Consider the following 22,119-nt stretch of genomic DNA (forward strand, 5'->3'; position numbering starts at 1 on the left):
GAATCCTTGTGGGCCCCCCACTTCTGCACTCAAAGTGCCAGAGGGGGGAATCAGCCTTGACAGGGCCCTAATGCCACCAGCTGCGGAGGAGAGACATACACTGTGCTCTCTGTGGATGCTCCTTGTTGATGGAAAAAACACAACATCCTGCCATTTTCTGGGGTAGGTCTGGGGAGAGGTGCTGCGGGGAGTGAGCGCCAAGGTTTTCAAATGGTATCTAGGCACCGCTAGGGGCTTAAATACATTTACGAATATGGTCCGAATTGCCTGGATCAGACCCTAACATTTCAGGGGAGGATACAGATGCACTTACAGAAGCGTCAGTGAAACCAGGAAAATTTACAAGGCATTTTCAGTTTTACTTCAGAGGCAGGGGAAGATGAAACATTGATTTGAAGGCACCAGGTGGTCACAGTCTGAATCCAGAACATTTTATTTATTTAAAAAGTTACAAAACACATCAGTGCAAGACTCATTAGTTCCTTGTTAATTCCCGTTTTCAGTAGAAATCAAGGCTAACAACTGGATCTGAATGAAATATATTCTTCCAAACATCAACATTAAAAATAAGTCTGTATATTCCTTTGTATAGACACATAAATAACTGTCAAATATTAACATTAAGATTGTATAAATATCTCTTAATAATATAAACATGCTGCAGCAAAAATGCAGCATGTTTTAAAGTTCTAAGCAACTCAGACACCAGTTATGAGAAAAAATGTTATTCCCTCATTTGTTCCAATCCCTCCCCAAAAAATTGAACGTCATGTGAAAGAATCTAGGTTCAGCACAATTGTGGCCCCACCGTGGATTCCCGTGTATCATGCTCACAGTGAAACAGCAGGATTACTAAGAAGAGAAGCGCTGCCTTGGAAGTGAGGTTAGGATTACAGCAGTCTCGTGTTATCACATCCTTTGCTGTCCCAAAGTGGTGTTAACTGATAGAACATATGCTTGTAAAATGCTGACTGGAGACGTTTTTATTTATGGATAGGTTAACTTTTAACTCAAGTACAGTTATGAAATGCAGATGGGCCTGTCTGAAGCCAGGAGATGTCCAGTCAGATCTGGTTTCCTCAGGAACGTTTAATCTAGAAGTTATGATAAGCTTTTATGAGGACTGGGCAACTGCTAGGGATACTCAGAATATAGTCCAAAGAAAAACACTTCTGAATTACATCAGGGCATTGCACGATTCCTGAGACCACTGCACAGGTCAGATACCTAGATGCCACTAGAGAAGTAGCAGACAGAAATGCCGACTGCATCCAGTGTGTCGGTGAGCTCCTAAAGCCATGTCTGTGGAATAGATCTCATAATCTTTACATATGTCTCTCAGTTCCACACACACAGTATTAGCTGTTTAGGTCTATCTCTATGCTGTGATCCTTGATATGCCGGAATCCATTAAGCACAACGTCTGGGTTCAGCTCTGGTGTCGGGGTCTTGTTACAAATTGAGTGGAAAGGTAAGTCGCCGTTCTTGGTTTTGGCTACGGTCCCAACATTCTGGTTAGTCCAGATGGAATTCCAATCGGCAGCGAGGTCCTCATGCACGGCTCTATAATTCTCTAGGGTCAAAGTTACGCTGGAGATGGCAAGAGGTTGGGCCATCTTCAGCGTCTTCTTTGCCTTGAACCGTCGATAGCAGAATATGAGAGACAAGACCATTATATCCAAGAGCAACTCAAACATTTCAACCACGGACAACACCGAGGACCCAAACCACAGACTCCACTGACTTCCCATGTTGGACAAGAGCAAATTCACCTGTGAATGGGACATATAAGGATTGAATGGTTATATTGACAGGATACATGGTGCAACTCATGAAATATGAACTTATTGCATTTCCCCAGCAGGTGAATTAGCTAGGATTGGGACAACTCAGCGCTTCATGTGTTCTCTAGCTTGAAATCTTGGCTCCTTAGAGTTTTTTTTAATTTGGGGGAAGAGAGAGAAAGAGATTATTTGATTTTGCTTTTATTAGAAGTTTAGTTGCTTAGTGCAGTTTATGCCGATAACATAGGTACCAAATCAACAGCCCCAGGGAATGAAATCCAAAGGGCAAATACAGCACTGGCTGCAGAGATGCAGGCTTCCCAAGCTGCACTGTCATTTTTTTTCAGGAGGGAGTCCCCGGACATGGGGCTGGACGGAGAACACTAACCCATTTCCCCTGGGATGAAACACCAGCAGATGCTAAGAGGTTCTAGTCTCTGCCAACCCAGGTCAGCTTCAGACCAGTGAACTAGAGGTAGAAGACTCCGCCCCTGATTACTGATCACCTTGGTTCGCTGCAGTACTTTGCTTTTAATCCTAATGGTTTTCCAAAACTTTTCCAAACGCAGCGGGAATTGTGACACCCAACGCTCTGCAGGGTTCTTTCCCCTAGACAATTAAACCTATTGCAATGCCTGTGCCTGCCCTCAGTGTAAACCCTCTGGCCTGGATCCTAAAAGTCCATGCACAAGGCACAGCAGAGTGTGATAGATTTTTCCACCCCAGCCCGAGTGCATGGCAACATCTGCTCTGTGTCATACCAATTCCTTGGTAGCAAAAGCCTTATTAAACAAGATTTTCCCTATAAAGATTAATCTCAGGGTAGATGTTGGTAGGGGACAAAGTTAGTGTGGCACTGTGTATTTGATAATATCTTGTGATTTTATTTAACCCCATGCTTCAGGGCATAATCTGATCCCATGTTAGGGTCAGGAAGGAAATTCTCCCCAGCCATTTGCATCTTCCCTCAGAAGCGTCAGATGTTGGCCATTATGAGAGTCAGGAATGAAGACTAAAGCAATGAGCTGATCCAGTACTACTTACTGTGTACACTGGAGATTCATCCACAGACTGGTAGTTCAATTGCTGGTAGAAGATATTCACCTTGGCGATGTCTCTCCTTCAATGGAAAATGGGGAAGAGTCAGAGATAGGTTCCCTGCACGGCATTCCACCAACTCTAAGTTTTGCTTCCGAGTTTGATTTTTTTAAAACAGAGAAACCCTACAAGTAGGCCTTTAAACTGGGCCAAAGGGTGTCTAGCAACAGATTTAAATGGCTAAACAAAAGGAGGATAAAAAGCCTGATTCAAACCCCGGTCAAATCAGTGGGAGTCTTTCTAATCAATTTCAATGGGCTCTGGAACATGTCCAGAAAGCCTACCAATGCAATGTTTTGTTGCTAAACCATTTGTCTGCATAACTGGGATGTCAGATTGAACCCCTATATCATTGAGGTCGTCGTGCTAATGGTCTGGCTGGCAGGCTGCAGCCCACGGGTTCTGGGGACAAGGTTTGCTCTGCATTGGCATAGTTGTTTTCTTTGCATGCTGTTAGGCTCTGGAACTGTCTCAAGGGAAGCGAAGGAAACTTCACCACCTGGGACATAGTGAAGTGGGGAGAAGGGATGGGATGTCCTCACAGGTCTTTTTCCATCTTTGACTTCTACGATTCCATGAGGACAAATAGTTCAGGATCTGTTCCTAGTTCAGATACCTCTGGGTGAAAAATCATGCTCCGATACCTTCTCTTGGTGACTAACCTGTTGTGGGTAGAATTATATCCCTTCTGCCGACTCAGAATCTGGCGGACCCAATCCTGCAACACAGTATTTCTATGTTACTGGCATGTTGCTGCTTGGAACAGGCACCAGATAACCACTGTTGTCATTTTTATGCCTCAGGTTCAGTAATTTTCCATATTCCTTCTGCCTTGTGGGGGTAGCCACTGTGCTTCCCTCCTGAGGCATACTGAACATAAGGTACATTTCACCTCTGATAACACGAGTATTGTTAGATCCCAAAAGAGATCTAGTAGGACATTTGAAGGCATGGGATTTAAATACAGTGATTTATTTAACCGGATACTCCTGTTAAATTTAACTCCTGTGATCACCAGTAAAAAAGCCAACAGCACAGGAGTATCACGGATCATTGCCCCCTCTAAGGACGGGGAAATAGTCACATGGTAGTATCTCAGATATATGTGGACAGCGTTCTTAGAGGGCAACCGCTCAACTAATTGAGTCTTTCGAAAACACATGGATATCAGCTATTGTGTAATGCATTTGTACCTACATATGCCTCCATTTCACATACACTTATCACCAGGAGATATGTCTCTAGTGGCCGGTTGACATTAGATCATGAGAAATAGGAAGACGTCATCTATATATATCACGAAATCTGAGCATCTCACAAACAGTAACTCACAACACCCCTGTGAGTTAGACTATCATTAACCCCATTTTATAGGGCACTGAGGCCCAGAGAGGTTTAGTGATGAGTCCAAGATCACACAAGGAGTCTGGAGTGGAACTGGAATTGAATCTAGACCTCTTGAGCCCCGGTAGAGTTCCTTAATTACAAGACAATCTACCCAAACACATTGGCCATTTTGGTTTATTGCAATCCCAACGTTCTGTCTTGCCTTTCCCCCAGAGCTCTCAATATCTCCCAGGTCCTGAGGCATGGGTCTACAGAACCCACTTATATCCTTGACTCCAACAACCTATATAGCAGGGGTGGCCAACCTGGAGCTCCAGAGCCACATGCGGCTCCTTGTATAGGCAATGACTCTGGGGCTGGAGCTACAGGCGCCAACTTTCCAATGTGCCGGGGGGGGGGTGCTCACTGCTCACCCCTGGCTCTGCCACAGGCCCTGCCCCCACTCCACCCCTTCCTGCCCCCTCCCCATAGCCTGTAGTGCCCTCGCTCCTCTCCCCTCCCCCCCCCAGAGCCTCCTGCACGCCATGAAACAGCTGATCGGGAGGTGCAGGGAGGGAGGGGGAGGTGCTGATCGGTGGGGCTGCTGGTGGGTGGGAGGCACTGGGAGTGGCGGGGATGGGGGAGCTGATGAGGGGCTGCTGATGTATTACTGTGGCTCTTTGGCAATGTCCATTGGTAAATTCTGGCTTCTCTCAGGCTCAGGTTGGCCACTTCTGCTATATAGTTTCCAAACACGGTGTATCCATATTTGCTCTGTACTCTACCTGAGACTTTGTCGAGGGCCATTTCGCAGTCCCCGCAGACAGCTTGTACCACGACTCCCTGGGAAGGCACAAGGGAAATTACAGTCACTGCGACAGAAACGTGGATGTGTGCAAGCCCAGTGAACTCTTTCGCCACATGCGGTTTTGGTGGCTTGCCTTTGACACTCCCAGGGCATGAGCAAGTGTTTGCTACGTGCACCATAATGCAGGGAATTGTGTTTCCCCGCGGCATCAGCAGCATCTCTCATGGCAGGCCCCTGTATCTTACTGTACTAAGGCTCGATCCTGCATAGTGCCGAGTGCTCTCAACTCCAACTGATGCCAGTCAGAGCTGGGGGCCCCCACTTGACAGGAGATACAGGCCTGGACTCTGCTCAGATCATGAGTGACAGTCTCTGGTTCTAGGGATAGCACAGAGTGCACAGGACCCGCCAACTAGCTCCACCCTTATCAGAATCCTTCCCCTCTGGCCAGTGACTCACCAGCACGGTTTGGGACACTTGGCGAAACAGCTGAGGTGGTGATCGGCCAGCCTGTTGTACAGCTGATAGAAGCAGTGCCCTGGAGGAGGAGATGGGAAGGAACAGACTCAGACAGAGCTCCCCCAGGAAATATGCTCTCCCAACCCCGGGATGGTCTGGCACACCATGTTCCCTCGTGCTCTGCTCTGTCCTGCCCCCACTTCATAGAATCATAGAATATCAGGGCTGGAAGGGACCTCAGGAGGTCATCTAGTCCAACCCCCTGCTCAAAGCAGGACCAATCCCCAGTCAGATTTTTTGCCCCAGATCCCTAAATGGCTCCCTCAAGGATTGAACTCACAACCCTGGGTTTAGCAGGCCAATGCTCAAACCACTGAGCTATCCCTCCCCCTTACAAACAGCTGCAGATGGCTTGGTTAATTTCCCACCTGAGTGCCAGGGTCTTTCTCCACTGAGGACTTAGACTTTAATTTGAGGACTACTGCACGAGTTACTTGGCGAGACATCAACCAGAAAAAGGAGAAAGAGATCGATTGCCCTTCTATGAATGGAAACTGCACAGACAACCCGTATTACTTGGACTCGGTAGGTGAAATAGCTCGGCTGCAGGGTTGGCTTTGGCAACGCATGTCCTTTTTTGTTTTGCGCTGCTAATCTCTGGGGAAGGTGATGCTTACTGGCATTAGGATACTTACATAGCCTGCCATCCGTGTACGGCTGGAGCTGCCCCTGGCAGAAGACTAGGTGGTAGGATACAGCCCTTTAAGTCTCTTTGGGAAGGAAACACCCCTCCAGCCCCCCGGACCTTTTGAAAGCTGGACAAATGCCAGGTAAAGCGCCAGACTAGAACTAAACTCTTCCCCGCCCCCATTTGTAATTTAAGCAGCCACATTTTTCTATGGCAAAAGGCCAGCGAATTATCTCATTGGGCTGCCAATTACCAGCTGACTCTCGGCAGCATCAGTCCAACTACATGGTAGTCCAGCAATAATCGGAGAAGCCCCCTGTTCTAGCAAGAACTATTCCTACCAGGCCCGGCCTGAGATTACACGCCTTGCGCCATTACCCCAGGCAGGATGCTTGTTGTAGTTACAGTATTCGGCGCCAGGAGGCAGTGGGTAGTAATAGTAGCCGCAGCCGCATCTTTCAACCATTTTGTCCTGGAAGCAGGAGTGCAAACAAGCCTGAAAAAACAGAACGCTGGGTAAGTCTGAGCTCCTTTGGGTCCTGATCTCTGCCCACGAACAGCGTGTGATCGCTGGAGAAGAGCTGCAGCTCTTTGCCTTGCAAGAATACACAGTGTATAGCCATGGCGGGATGGGGTGAAAGGGTTTCAAATACATTCACCCCGTGGGTGTGCTCTTGAGAACTTTGCAGGGCCTATAATAAATATTGCAGACTTCCAATGGATGGGGGTCTAACAAACATAACCACACAACCTATTGGAGGGCACAAGAATAACCACAGCGGAACAGAGCAGCAGTCCATCTAGCTTAGTATCCGGCCTCCGGTGCAGTGCTACAAGGAGGTGACAACTCCAGTGTTCTGGGTACAACCTCCGCCACTCAATAAAAGAAGTTGTCATGTCCCACAGTGTGCAAGTTACTTCTGGAAGTTGTCATGTCCCACAGTGTGTAAGCTACTGCACTGCCAGCCTCTAACTCATTGCTTTGTCAAGCAAGGTTTGAACGGTGCGACAAGTCCAACCATCTGCTCGGACAGTACCTGCAGCGTGTAGGAACTGTTGTACAGGAGTTTTACATCCACATCTGCTCCGTCGACTGTGCATTTTCCATAATTCCCACCCAAGCGATGCACCTCGTCCTGTGGACACAGAAAAGAGGCGTATACAATTATGGAGCATTAATACGGAGCTCCAAACGCAGCTGCCACTTTACACAGAATAGTGCAGAATAACGCCCAGTCTCGGCCCTGATGAGCTTCAAACGTAACACACACAAGACAGACAGCAAAGCAAGCGTTCAGGTAAAGGAGACCGTGGAGCAGTGGTAAGCAATTATTTTTTGTCAAGGTCCAAATTTCTTGGTCAAGGTCCAGACCCCAGAGAAAATACTATAAAACCAATCAATAAAATAATAATAAATAATAAATAAAAAGATTCCACAGTCCATTCAAACGCATCTGGTGGTCCGGATTTGGGCCGCAGTCTGCCTACTGCCTACCCCTGGTATGGAGGGATCAGTGATCAGCAGACCAGGGATTCCAGGGAGGAGTGGGTTTGAAGAAGGAGAGCAGAGGGATGTTCCAAGTGCAGGTGTGAAGCTAAGGACAGAAGACAAAGGGGCAGCAAGGAGAAAGGACTGGGTGGAGCAGAGACCATGAGAGGAGAGGAGGAGGAGAGCATAAGACTGGAGGTGTAGGTGAGACACGACTGACATTCAAGGTGAAGTGGGGAGCTACCCTCTTACACGCTGACAGCAGGTGACGGGATTTTCTCTGCCGGGCCAGCGCATGTCATGGGCTTATCACAGTTCTCAGCCTTGCCGCTATGCCGTGGGTTACCAGCGGCGGCAGGCTCAGAGCCAGCTCATAGCTCGATCGCGGACCGAGACACAGCAGGGAAAGCAGAGGCAGCCCCGGTTCCACTGACAGGACATCACAGCCGAGGGGGGGGATGAAAACGGTGTCTTCTTCCCATCCCCCATGCCCTCTAGCACATTTTGTGTCAGTGATGTGCATTTCTAATAGGGCTCTTATTTATTATGTCATCAAGTGGAGGACCCTCCCATCCCACAAGCTGAAGGGAAGCAAATGGCTGCACACCCTTATTCAGAAGGTTTGGCTACAATACTTTGCCCTCCCTTAGTAACTTCCACCTGACCCTCTCAAAGCACCTTACAAACATGAATGGAAGAGTGAGGCCTAGAACCCAGGAGTCCTAGCGTTCAGTCCTGTGCTCCCACCACAAGGCCATCCTTCCCCTCGGGCCTGCCCAGCACTGGCCGAAAAGGAAAATGCACGGAGGAGAAACAGTGCCGCTGTGCCTGGCCTGCCCACCTGTCTGATTCCGATGTTAGTCGCGATCCCCGGTCTGATGTCGAACCACTCATGCTCGAGGAACGGCGTCTGATTGTGGTTGTGGATCATCACTTGCACGCCTGCCACCGTAGACAACAGCGGGAGGCGATCGTTCTGCTCCGCTTTCAGGATCAGGGAGAGTCCTGGAGACACAAGGAAAGGAAAGCATCTCTTTAACCTGCAACTCAGCAGGGCAAGCCCTAGGAAGTGACGTCATCTCTTCCATCCCCCGTGTGTATGTAGGTGTTGGAAGGAAGCATCATTAGAGGTGTTTACAAACTGGATGGGTGGAGTGGTATTTGCTTTGTCTCCTACCCCTGGTCCTGGCCAAATAACGTACCATAGGAAATTCCAGGTTTCGATGCTTTCCAGAAGAGGTCTGTCCCCTCGCTGTTGAAAGTGTAGCAGCTTCCATAGACCTGGTGGTGAAAGTGAATGTAGTCGCTGGAAGCAAAAGAGTTCAAATATTATTTGTTATGGCTGAACCTCCCCGCCACGTTAGTATTGTAATGTGGCCGCAGGATCCCATTGTGCTAGATACTGCACAAACATAGAATGAAAAGACAGGCCCTGCCCCAAAGAGTTTACAATCTAAGACTTGCTACGGTCTCCTAACAAACTCTTCCTAGGATACTTTCATACAACCCAAAACAAAAGAATACACTAATTAGCGGCCAGCCAACAGATAGCTACCAAGTAACAGGCACATGTCAATCCCCTTCTTATGCTTAACTAGCTCAGTGTTGTTTACACTAATAACAACTAATCAAATATATTTGTACTTATATCATGCTTGCCATCTGAGGATCTCTGAGTCTTCACAAAGCTGGGAAAGCATTATCTCCATTATACAGACAGGAAAACCAAGGCATGGAGTGATTAATTGAATAGCAAGTGAGCGTTAAAGGCAGGAGTAGAACCAGGAGTTCTGACTGCCTTTTCCCTGCTGTAACCACTGTCTCCAAGGTCCAGGGTGCAGGCTAGGCATTTTTAGCTCAAATTTAAAGCAAAGATTTGGCTTCTCCAACCTCCCTCCTTCATTTCTCTTGTGCTATAATAGTGCATCAGGTGATGGGACCCCACACAATGCCTTGAATACCAGTGCCAGTCAGACTCAGATCTCACACCGTGTAACTTTACGAGACATATTTTTCATATACACAAAGAAGTTTGAGGTGGACTGCCTTTGTTAATTTCATCTCTCTCATTGCCTGGGACCTAATTCAGGTCAATGTATTAACTCCAAGACTGAATTTAGCCCTTGAGACTTCCCTCCAGTGATTTATTGGGTACACAAGACTTTCTCTGAGAGCACTTAGGCAAACATTTCCTTGCTGTTTTTTTTTTTTTTTGTATGAGCATTTAATATGCTTTTTTGTTAGGACACAACTGGATCCAAGCACACGCTGGCATCTACAGCCTTGGCTATGCAACAGTCAGTGCAGTAGCACTTAATTACAGAGACCGCAATCAGCTGCAAAGGGAATGGTGATAACCCTGCATAGCTTCTTCAGTGTCACAGAGTTTATAGCCAGAACGGACTATTAGATCATACAGTCCTGACCTCCTGTCTATCACAGGCCATGACATTTCACTCCGATAGCCCCGTACTGAGCCAAATGACTGTAGTCTCCTGAGGACTCGAATGTCTTGGTCTAAGGCAAAGAACAAGAGCGACCAAGGTGCCCTGATTAATGCCCTAGCAGGGAATTGCTTAGGGGCAATACATCCAGATGATTCTAGCAGGCGTAGTCCACCCCACGCTGCAGATGAAGGGTGGAAGGCCTTCTGCTGAGGCATCCCTTTGTCAACAGGGAGCTGGTGGGTGGGTTTCCAGTAACCAATATTCTCCTCGATTTGATCTCATTCAGTTACAGTAGGCTGCCCTGTCTGGGTAACTACCCAAGAGCTGGCTTGGTGGTGTGGCAGAAGTGTCAGCTTCTGAAGGGCAGGACTGTCCAGAGCAAAGCCAACAGAGCATGCTTGACGTTGTGGCAATTATCCTCATACTCCCCTGGCCACTGGAGAAGTTGAGTTAGGTTAGATCATTCATAATGAGCTGTCTGTTTGCAATTCAGACATCTGTATCTCAGGGAGGCAGTACGGGCTGCTGGTAACACCCCAGAACTGAGATTCAGGAGACTGGGGTCCTTTTCATGATGGCCATCACCTTGCTAGGCGACCTTGGCCAAGTCAGTTCACCTCTCTGTGCTCACTTTCCCCCTCTGTAAAGCAGGGACAATAGTCCCTTCCCACCTTTGGAAAGCACTTTGAGAGCCTTGCATGAATGGTACTATATATAAAACACAAAGTATTATTACTAGACCACAGCCAGAGCTAGAGAGGCCTTTGTTCAAAGCTGTTCGTTGCTTTACAGAAATAACCCTGGATAAACACTTTACCATAAGATTCCATGAAAGTGCTGGGGCTCATTTGTTTCGGGTGTTTGTTTGCAGCTGACTGGTAGGGGATTTGCTTCCCTAGCTCAGACTTGAGAGTTGGTGCTTTCCATGCTCTGGGATTTACCACTCCACTGGTCTGTACGTTCCTGCACAGGGCAATGCTGGAGAGCTCATGGGCAGCGCAATGAAGTTATTTACTGGACTTGGGCAGGTTTGCTTTGGGTTTATTGGACTGTTCTTGCATTGTGGTGCAGCCTCTGGGTGGCACCGTGGGTTGGTTTACTTTAGCTTTTACCCCTGCAGACACAGGGATCAATACGTCACACAAGGGACATTTTGCAATGAGTCCAATGGTAAAACCACCACCCAGCCTGGTGACCAACCCATGCTCTCTGCTGGGGCAGAGTTTCGAATTGGTTGGTCATCCTTCCGAAGACCACATCTCAGTGGTGTTGTTCAGAGATGTTCTGACCCATCTCCATCAAAAATTCCTGCAATTCATGGAAATACCGACATGGACGGTTCAACTCAGACTAATGCCTGAGCACCCTCATTTCGCGTCTTGTTTAAGCCCCAGTGGACTGGTTTCCTCAGGCACAAGGGCACAGTTTCAGACACCCGCTGTTGATTTCACCTGGCGCTTATGCTTGTCACTGGACCAGTCTGGCTGAACAAAATGCTGCCCCCCTCTTTCTGCTCTGCTGAAGCAGCGCTTTTTATGCTGTTCTCTTGCCTCTCCTGTTATATCTCAGTCCTGGGGGCGGTCAGGCTTTGAGCTTTGTTGTGTCAGCTTTTGGAACGTGTGGTATTTTCCTCCCTCCAGCAGAAAATAGATCTTCTCTGACTCCAACTGCCTTTGAAGGCAGGAGCCAAACTTGTCTCTCATAAAAAGCTGCAAAACCACAGGCATTTGCTGCTGTTTTGGATGTATGTGGTTTTTGTTTTGAGGTCAGCCCAGTTGTCCCTTAGATGCACGGTGGGAGGACATTTAAATTCTTGTGTCTAAGCTTGTTTTACTACAAGCCATGAGAAACTACCGCAAAGCCAGACACCGAACAAGGACAGGTCTGGAGAATCCCCTCAACACTAACAAAAGGGGAAAGTCCACAATTGCAGTTTTCTACATCAAATATGATCCTTTATCTTGTCCCCCTTGCTCCATTAGTCTGTTCAGCGGCTGCAAGACAAATAACTATTCATCTGAGACCTGTCCTATTCAAAGGGGTGGGGGAAGGGGGGCGTATCGATAAATCAGAGTCCCCCAAGCATGCACACAAAGCAGTTCCCAATCAAAAAGATGAAGTTCCTATATTTAATAACAGAAACAATAGGCGGCATTTCTGCAGCTCTTGCTACAGGGTGGCAGACATGAGGCCCTTGCACAGGGTTCTTCTGTTGAGGTGTCCCATCCCTTAGCCATGCATGAAGGTGCAATGGAATTCCACTAGCTCCTGCCGGGTTGATCAAGGGGGGTGGGAGCCTTTCCCCGGGGCAGAAGAAACTCTGAACTGTGACAGAGAAGGTTCTGCCAGGAAAACTCCAGGATGTGCCAAACTTGGGAGAAAACTCAAGCCGAGGTCGATATTTTGGTTGTTATGAATGATCAATAAAGCCAACCCTGGACTATATCCGGAGGGTCAGATGCTCAGCTGGGGTCAACTGTCATAGCTCCGTTGAAGTCAAGCTACATCAGTTTGCTCCAGCTGAAGATCTGTTCCAAAGATCGGTGCATTCTTAGGAGCAAAGAGGCAACTCCCACGGCTTACCAGGGTCTGTTAGCCATTCACTCCCCCTAGCCTCAAACCCCCTCTGCGAGGCAGGTGTATATTGGTATCCCCATTGTAAATGGAGCTACAGAGAAGTTAAGCGACTTGCCCAAAGATCACATAGCAAGGTGGTGGACGAATTGGGAATAGAAGCCAGGAACTGGCTCCCAACCCTGTGCTCCAGCCACTAGGCCAGTTAAACGATGAGACCAGTCCACTGCTCTAACCACGAGACCCATTATCATCCTGAGAAAAGATTACACCTTTTATTATAATTATGTGAAACTTCTCTAGTCAAATCAGCCTCCATATCCTTCCTCCCTAGTGAGGTTCTTACTCATGCTAGGAGCTGGCTGATCACACAAGCATCAAAGCAGCTGATTCCTGCAGTTAATTGCAGCAGGTGTGCCAGGCAGAAGTGTCAGCAAGACATTAAATCAACTTCAAAGAGAACAAGCAGCTACTGCTTCTGGTGGGGGAAAAGAGAGGAAACTGTCCTCTTTAGTTTGACCTCTAACAAGGGCTCTCACATTTCGTCCGTCTGCCCATCATGAGAGGTGCTGAACTTCCTCCACTCAACTTTCTCCTCGCAAGCTCTGGCATAATTCCAAGGTGGATGGGAACGGATTCCTTTGTCCTTTGCTAACCCACAATTACCCCCTTGGCAGGTATTTACCTCTCTCTGCAGGGCTCCCCGTCATACTGGCAAGAGTAGACCAAGTTTTGTATGTGCTCTTCATGAGAAGAAATGTTGATTATAACGGGTAGCTGGGACATGATATTCATATAGTGAAACCTGTACCACTCTTGAATGGTGTCTACCCCAGACGAGTAGGCCTTGTAGAAACAATTCCCACCTGTGGCATTGCACTGGGGAGAAAAGAAAAGGAGAGAGGGAATCAGAGCCCACGTACAGGAGCAGTCCAAGGGACTCCGGCTACAGAAGATGCAAGATGGTGTCGTTAAGAGCAACGGAGGTGAGGTGTGAGGTGGATTTCTGTCCTGGCAGTACATGAGCCGTGGGGGCAGTCTAATGTGTGGGGAGTGAGAATACAGCTCAGCCACACAAGACCATGTTAGACGTGTCCCCAGGACTCTTGCTGGGGTCACTCCTTGGACAGGAGAAGGAAGAGAAGCATTGTTTTTAATTACCTTGCCAGAAGAAAGGGTGAAGTTGGTGGAGGCACTCTTACAACTAATGAATTTTGGGCCAAACTCTGAAGTGCTCTCACTTCTTACTGAGTCCTTAGCCGGGGGAACACCCACTGTCGGCAATGAACGTCAGCCTGAGTAAGGACCTCAAGATATGGCATGGTGATAATAAATAAGTCAAAATAAAATTGTTTGGGAATCTCACGCCTTGTCAGCTTCACTTCCTCGTTGGTTTTGAATTCCATGTCTACTATATCCCCATGTTATAGATGAAGAAACCGAGGCACAGTGAAATTAACTGACTTTTCCAAGGTCACAGATCTTTTCTATCTATGTGTTAAGTTGATCATTTTTAACACACCCATTCTCTCTCTCCTTCCCTGTACACACACACACATTTACAGTTGTTTGTTCTCTCATTTCTGGTATTGCTGGAAGGATCTTGCAAAAACATGGACTATGAAACGCTGCAAAACAATGTGGGATGTAACAATGTATAATTAGATGCTAGCTAATTATACAAGCTCTATCTATTGACATTCCTTGAATGTTGGTTGTTGTTGAGGAACCCCTATTATCCCCTCTCTCTACAAGAGTCTCAGAAGATAGGATAACAAGTAAAGGATTATGGTAGGGCTGGGATCTCCCCAGAGATCCTCAGACCCTTCATTAGACTCTATTGTTTAAATGCACCTATGTTCTATTTAATCTTTCGTGCAGAACAGGTTCAGTTAAACTTGTCGCATGGATTGGATGGATTACCTAACAAACTGCAGTTGCTTGGTTACACTTACCAATTTAAAGCCCACTTTGAAATGTTTCTTCCTGGACCCGGTATCAGGTTCCTTCAGCATCACCAGTGAAATGTGGCGGTTCAGTTGGAAGCTGGAGCTACTCAGATTGGCAGACCCTCCCTTCACGCTGATATCCTTTTTATAACGGGAGGAAAAGATTGAAGTTTTGTAGCCATACAAATTAGCTATTGCTTCCTCTGCCATTTGGTCCAACTGGGCCAGTCTCTCACTGACTAGGTCAAACCTATAGGGGACAGAAATAATAGGAGTGCATAATTGTCTATTTGTACACACACGTGGTTTCTTTTAACATTGGTAAAAGTTCAACCTCTCGTCCACTTTAGTTCTTGGCATCTCTGTTGGAAAGGCCAATCATGGTGGTGAGTAGAATGCATCCAAAATGTTCAGACATTATGACAAATATTGCAATTTCCTGCAAGATCTTTACAAATCCTTACTGTATTAAGTTTAATTACCCTAATGCAAAGTTTATGTATTATTCTGGGCCAGGATTGTATATAGCTTCTCTAGGGGGAAGAGGTGATGTAAGACCTGGATGATCAAAGGACTATATGGAACAATGTGCTAGACAAAAATAGACTTTTGGGATAATCCGTGTGAAGCGGATTTTCTGGGAAATATCCACAGGGAGGTGAATGCAAAATTCCCCACCTCCGGTTATGCAAAACCCAGCCATTTGAAACTATGCCCTGAAGAATGGGCCTTTGTCAGCTGATCACCTGTCACATGAGGGCAAGATCAAAGGCCCAGGCTTATAAACAAAAGACTGAGTTATTCATGGCTGTTCTGGTTCTGAATCTGAAACAGTTGTGAACTTGTAACCATGGGGAAAACCAAGCTGTGGATTTTGAAGGGCTAACACCTTCCAGAGCCCGAAGCTGACGTCGGGATGTATTCATGTGTTCTTTTATTGTTTTTAATATGTTTTCTCTGTAATACTTTCACCTTAAGAATAAAGGTGCTTGCTTATAAAGAGCTGGATGGGGATTTGTAACTGCTGGTAATTACAGCTGTTCATAGCCTTCGAAGAGAAAGCAAAGCTTGGACACTGGTCTGTTTCGGCAGTCTGGCTTGCTGGGAATATCACAGCATAAGCCGGGAACTGTGCAGCCTGGAAAAACCCTGGTCTGGAGGCAAAGAGTCCCAGGTCTCTGCACAAGAGAGGTGATGGCTGAGGATCTGTGAGCCTAGAGTGGGTGCTCTGGGTGGATCACAGAGAGGGAAATACAGATGGAACGGTGATAGAAATAGTCTGATGTTGCTACCAGTGGCTGAAGTTCCAAATCTTAGCCCTCAGATTGAATGTTCAGATTTGCAGCCATCCTGCTCTTGCTTGCAGAAATCCCTATTTATGCAGCCAAGTTAGGTAACTGCTGCAGGCAAATTAGGTAATCGCACATTACGTAATTTGAATTTAATTGAATGAATATTTGGCCCTGAAAGTCTGGGCCCCAGACCGTATGCGAACAGTCCCAGGGATGTCAATAGGACTATCCCTACACAGAGTTACTCGCATACGTAAGTAGTCTTGCCGGAGCAGGTTTTAACTAGCAATTAGATATCACTATGTGTCCAGCGGCAGTGATCTGTTGATTAGATACGAAAGACTTTACAGTAGCTACATATTTCAGGGGGAAAGTACTTCTACTGGTACAGAAAATCAATTAGTGAAGTCAAAGCAGCCCCAGGGACCCAGCTCTTCTACTCTTGAATCTGGACTTAAAGTAAGTAAGTTTCTATGCACCATCCTTCATGACAAACTAAGGTCTGACTCCAAATCCACACCGAAAATAAAGTTGTTGCACCCCAATTCAATCCGGAGTTCAATCCCCACCCACATCTGCACTGATAAAGTTTCTCATCCTCACTCAATCAAGGTCCAACCCCAAATCTGTGACGAAACCATGGCAGCCCTCCCCAAATGCTGCTCTACCTGTATGGGTCCAGGTTGCAGAGAGTGATGGCTGGAAACATCTTGGGCTCTGAGTGCACGGACATGGTCATGATGACGGGATAGGTCCAGTATTGGCTGAAGAGAAGAGCAAACTGCCAATAGAGCATCCCGAAGCTGGCAAGGAAGAGCAGGGTCCAGAAAGCCGTCTTCATCCGGTTGCTGCTCGAACACACTAGGCGGACAGTCCCGTGGATGGTAGTGTTCTTGCAGAAGAACTCAAACATGTCCTTGAAGGAGCTGTAGAACTCAATGAGGCCTTCGTCCCCCATCTCCTCATTCACCCACTCTTGCTCCATCCTCTAAGTCTGTTTCAATTCAAAAAGAAAACACAAGGCTCTTGTCAGCCCATCAGAACCAACAGGTGCAGGCTAGCTCCCCATCGCTCCATGCCATGCAGAAAATGGGTTTCACCACCGCCACATAGGTGAAAGGGCTTGGCGCTCACACAGGTAACACCCAAAGTGCTCTTTGTTCCCAGAACTTGGACACTGGGAACTACTTAGTTGAGAGGTCAAGTGTTCTGGGGAGCGCCACGCAGATGAATAAAAACCCAGATGGCCTCAGCTGGATACTGACATTCCCGCGAGGACATTGGGAATTGTTACAAAGCTCTCAGGATGGGTGTGTGCAAATACATCTGGTGCTGTAGACAGAACTAAACGAGAACTTTTCCTCTTTCTCAATAAAACTCAAGCCTCCGATATACATAAAGCAATGTTAACACTAAAGGGTGGGGAGAATCCCCGTTGTCCCAATACATATTAGAGGGTCGGGGTTAATCCTGACGTGCCATGCACATCGATGGAGCGACATAAATAAATGAATAATAATTAATACCGACTTTGAGGCATTGGGTGGTTTAGGGTCACACATGACCTTGATCTTGCTCAATTCTCATGCTTTGTATTATTCTGGAAGTGGTGCTGAGCTGGTCCCTGAAGAATTGGCAGTGGGAAGAGGCCTGCCCCAGTGAACGACTTTGGATGTGTTCGCAGAGGACTGGGTGGTATCCCATTGGAACTCTTTCCCCCCCGCAACTGTTTCTTTATTAAAGTACATTTTAAAGTGACTAGAATGCTGGTGAATGGCCCTGGAGAACAACATGCTCCATTTATACACAGGCCAGGGACAGCGTGGCTCCACCCCAGACCTGAAGGTACCACTCCCAGTGGGAAGAGAGAAAGTTCAGTCTCTGGGGCTGATTCAGTCCTAGGTTTCGCTGCTGAGATTGCCAACGCAGGGCCCCAGTCAGGGCTAGTTGTAACAGTAGCTTCTGACCGTTCATTGGGAACTTATTCCACGCAAGCCACCAAATCACCATAAAATGGAAGCAACTTCTGATCCCTAGTACCAAGGGCTGGATTGATTTGCAGCCCATTATCAATCCTCTAAGCCAGCCAATAGCCTATAATGCTTTTTCTGCCAAATCTATTTTAAGTCCTCTCCCCCAAAAGAAGCCCCGTGCCCTTTAGGATTGGCAATAGAAAAAATGGACAAGGTGGGCTCCGGCACAGGGCAACTGTTTCACAGCATGCAGCAGCGGAACCCAGCAGTCTAGAAAAGGAAGTGAAGAAAAGCACCCGCACCTTGTACAACACCACAGAGGGAATTTCCCTTGTTAAAACACAATTATGCAAACTGGAGTTTGGCTACAACACTAAGGCTAAAAACCTGCTCATAAGAAAAATGCCTTGGAATCTTGAAATGTCCATAGATGGACATCAGGCTTCATGCTCATGAGTGCGTCACTAATATCTCTGCTTGTAGGTGTCCTCCAAGAGATAGTCCCTTAATGGACACACATCCTCACCTCTAGGGTGCCCCCTCCTGCACAGACATGGCATTGCAGGGGACTTTGCTCAGATCCCCTCTGGACTTTTCCAGCTCCGGTGACCACTCCTGACTCCCCCTTGGGGTAATCTGTGGCCTAACCTGCCGATCATGTAAAAGTCTAACCCCTTCTGGTGTAGCATGACCAAGTCCGAATAAAGATTCACGCAGGTCTTCCAATTAAAAGCCCTTCCATCCCTTCAGGCTTCACTAAAGCTCCCTTATTGGAGTCTACTTGTTCAACCCTAATCCAGGGCTTTCATCCCTCAGCGACCTGTCTCCTTTGCAGTCTACAACTGAGTTCCCCCTCAGTCTACTGATACAGCTTAGCTCCTCCTCCTCTGGCCAGGAGACAATTAGCTACTCACCCTCCAGGTGCAGAGCATGATTAATTGGGTGCTTTCCACTGCCTTGGAGGTTAAGCCTCATCACACCCCTCCACCACTTTAACACCAAGCTGGGGCACTGGCCTAATACCAACCTAGTGGAACGAGTGCCATCTACTGAACCAACATCAGCATCACTTTCTGTAGGAGCCAGCGTTCCCAATGTTACATCCCCTCCTGGAATCAGTATCTATTATGCTAGTAAGATAAGAGGTTGCTGGAGGTGATACTACAAGTGTCACTTTATTTAACAGAGGTTACAAATACAAACATTACAGCAATTTTGAAGTTGACACACCAAGCACACAAAAACGAGGGGTGTTTTATTTATTAAAAAAGGACGACTGGAAGCACTTTCATGTTGATCAGTTCTCCCAAGTCTCTTTAAAACAACCAAAGCACTACAAAGTAAATTTAGAACCACATCCTTATCTGGGGTACCCTTTGCTCAGAAGGCTTCAAGTGAGGTGGTCTTAAGTACATTGACCTTCACTCCAGAAGCCAGAAGGGGTTCCTGCTGCCTCAAAGTACTTCAGTTGATTTCAGTAGGGACAGGAGCACACATACACACACCCTCAAGCAGTTCAGAGCGCGCACACCATCTAAACGGGCTTAGTTTTAGGGCAGCAAGAAAAAACAAAGAGAAATTGATCTAAGAGGCATGTCTGAACACTCTATTATTAAACAACTTTAAAGATACCAGGTCTCTTTTTTTTCCAACTTGGATTACTTTTCCTGTCTCCACAAAGCCTGTAACACAAGCCAAGTTTGACATTTCTGGCTGTTGAGGTATACAAGCAAAACATTCAATTGGTACAGAAAGGGAAACCCGAATTCTTTCAAAAATGACTGAAATGACTTTGTTCAAACTTCCTAAACAAATTAACCTTTGGACCTAGGGCAAGCAAAAGTCTGAATGTTCCAGCCCAGAAGGAATTTATTAAAGAAAAGTATGAGCATCTGAAAAAAGGGGGTGGGGGAGGGATTAGCACAAAAATTGGAATTTCACCTTTAACAACGTTTGCTTCTGTCACATCCCTCATTCTGTGTGTATAGTATATCTGTTATCTCTGGAGATATACAAGCATACCCAATTGCAGCACTGTCCGCTAAAGAACGCTAGTGGCTACAAAGCTTTATCTCTCGACATTATTGCAGAAGGCTTAATCATTACATGTTGCTGTTTACGCTTGAATGCTTTTCAAGACAAAAAACATTGCACATGACGAGACTCTAGAAAGAAATCAGCATTAGCACTGTTGTGCATTGCTACTTGTTCTGGTTAAACAGCGAGCTTTTGCATTTCGTCTTATTGTTCCCCCTCCTCAGATTCAATCCTTTATTTCCCTGTATTTTTAAACATGATGTTTTCTCCAGAATGTGGAAAAAACACAGAGAGGCTGCATAGCATATTGAAAATAACATGGAATTATTCCAGGAAACATTCATGGTCATTTAAGAAAGCCTTGCTCATGATGGTTACTTTCAGTAAAGCAACAGTCTATTATTTGCTCAAGTGTCAGAAAATTCTCATGCATGTTATACAGTCAACTTGAGTTTAAAATAGAACAGAGAAACACATAATACACAGCACAGACAAGAGATCATTCAAGTGCCCCTGTGTTAAACACACTCATTTCACGTACGCAGCTATGCATATGAAACACAAGTATGAAGCTTCAGAATAATGAATTTCAGGGTGTCACTGACAAGTTATAAAAGATTCTTACTTTCCTTTCTGAGACATGGCTGATGATTTCATATAATTAGTTTTTAAATAACTAATGAAAAACACAAATAAAGCTATATAGGGATTATTCCATATATATATATATATATATATATATATATATATATATATATATATATATATATATACACACACACACACACATGCGCTTAGCTACTATGGTGATGAATGTGGTATAAGAACCTATATAGAATAGAATCTGTTGCCTGTTGTATTTTCTTAATGTTCCCGGGTTGTCTTGCCTTGTTATTAACATAGCAGTTACAGTTAGACAGAGACCTAGCAGCGTGTTTAATAAGAATGATGAAGAGCTGTCAATCTTTGCAATAGCAATCATCAAAAGTGACAAGTTGGGAAGAAGATGCCAGTTCCCAGAAGAAATAATGTTCCTTGTAAATTAAAAAAAAATGGACAGTGATATGTGCCCATGTATTGTCATGACTGCCAAAATATATTAATTCAATGTTCAAACATATACCTTGAAAACATATACAGTCATATATAGAGAGAGTAATAGATATAGCTGTACATATTTCAATTATGATATGATATATTTAGACATTTAAAAAATTAAGACTCACTGGCAAAGACGTCATTACTGTACCTTGGTCGTAGCTATGTCTTTGTAGAGCAGTATTTGCAGTAGCCACTAGACTGCCTGCAGCTTTGCCCTGAGCAGAAGGCAAATCTTAGTCCAAAGCTTTCAGTTTTTCCTTTATAACTGAACATGAACTGGGAGCTGTCTGGCCTATGTAGATAAAGGTGATGACATCAAAAGGGGCTGGGACTTCTTAGGACACAGAGATGTTGGAAATTATTCAACTCATTTTCCAAGGGAATAGGGAGTGAATGAACTGGATGAACAAGTTAACACCCACGGTTATACTGGGCTTAAATAAAACGATACGTGTTTCTTAGGGCTACACTGATTTTTTTCAGACACGTGTTTTTATAAATCGTCATCGATGTATTTGTAATAGGAGCCTAGAAAATCCCTTCCTATTCCCCGCCAAGCTGAACAAAACTCTAAACAATCAATAATGTCCCACCCCAGGCATGTCCTTTTCGCCGGTCTATTATTTTCTGTGGCTTGCTTTATCACTGGTTATTAAATCTGTTATGGCCTTCGTGGCTGTGCTTGAGAAGTTTCACACGCGATAACCATTTGGAAGTTTGAAATTGTGCTTTGCGTATTTTTCCTCCAAGACACTGGGTTGATTTTATAGGGTTGCTCATTAGGGTACTGAGAGGCTGCGGGGAGGGGGAGGGGGGAAGAGGGGAGTATTTATTTACTTAAAGGCTAGTGAATCATTCCTCATCTGTGCGAGCAAAAAACCCTCACTTGGCAAGAATTCTACTAACTTTCGGAACAGATCTTTAGGGGAGTGGGGGCATGGTAGCTGAGCTTGTGAGCCTGCTAACTTTGGATTGCCTCCTTCAACCAATTAGAGCACCTGCTTTTGTGACCCTCCCCTTTTAGCTCCCTTTCCAAGATCAAGAGCCTTTTATAGGATGAATAACGCAGACACAGATTCAACCATCCTGATGAT

General features: G+C 46.0%; 1 protein-coding gene across 2 annotated transcripts; it reads right to left on the reverse strand.

Moving 5' to 3' along the window:
- Nucleotides 1-423: 423 nt before the first annotated feature.
- On the reverse strand, nt 424-21,283 carry SCNN1D (sodium channel epithelial 1 subunit delta). 2 transcript variants are annotated; one of them, XM_005293030.4, is made up of 13 exons: nt 21,174-21,283; nt 16,583-16,908; nt 14,629-14,872; nt 13,359-13,552; nt 8,855-8,958; nt 8,494-8,657; nt 7,201-7,299; nt 6,542-6,659; nt 5,476-5,554; nt 4,994-5,051; nt 3,545-3,600; nt 2,829-2,904; nt 424-1,772 (listed from the first exon to the last, which is right to left on the reverse strand). In XM_005293030.4, exons 2-13 carry the CDS (start codon nt 16,897-16,899, stop codon nt 1,359-1,361), a joined length of 1,923 nt encoding a protein of 640 aa, XP_005293087.1. In that variant the 5' UTR covers nt 16,900-16,908; nt 21,174-21,283; the 3' UTR covers nt 424-1,358. The 2 variants fall into 2 exon arrangements, with proteins under 2 accessions (XP_005293087.1, XP_042708798.1); XM_042852864.2 differs by having other exon boundaries at nt 21,151-21,276.
- Between the last annotated feature and the right edge of the window lie 836 nt (nt 21,284-22,119).

This window comes from Chrysemys picta, chromosome 21 (genome assembly GCF_011386835.1).
Source record: "Chrysemys picta bellii isolate R12L10 chromosome 21, ASM1138683v2, whole genome shotgun sequence".
Lineage (NCBI taxonomy): Eukaryota > Metazoa > Chordata > Testudines > Emydidae > Chrysemys > Chrysemys picta.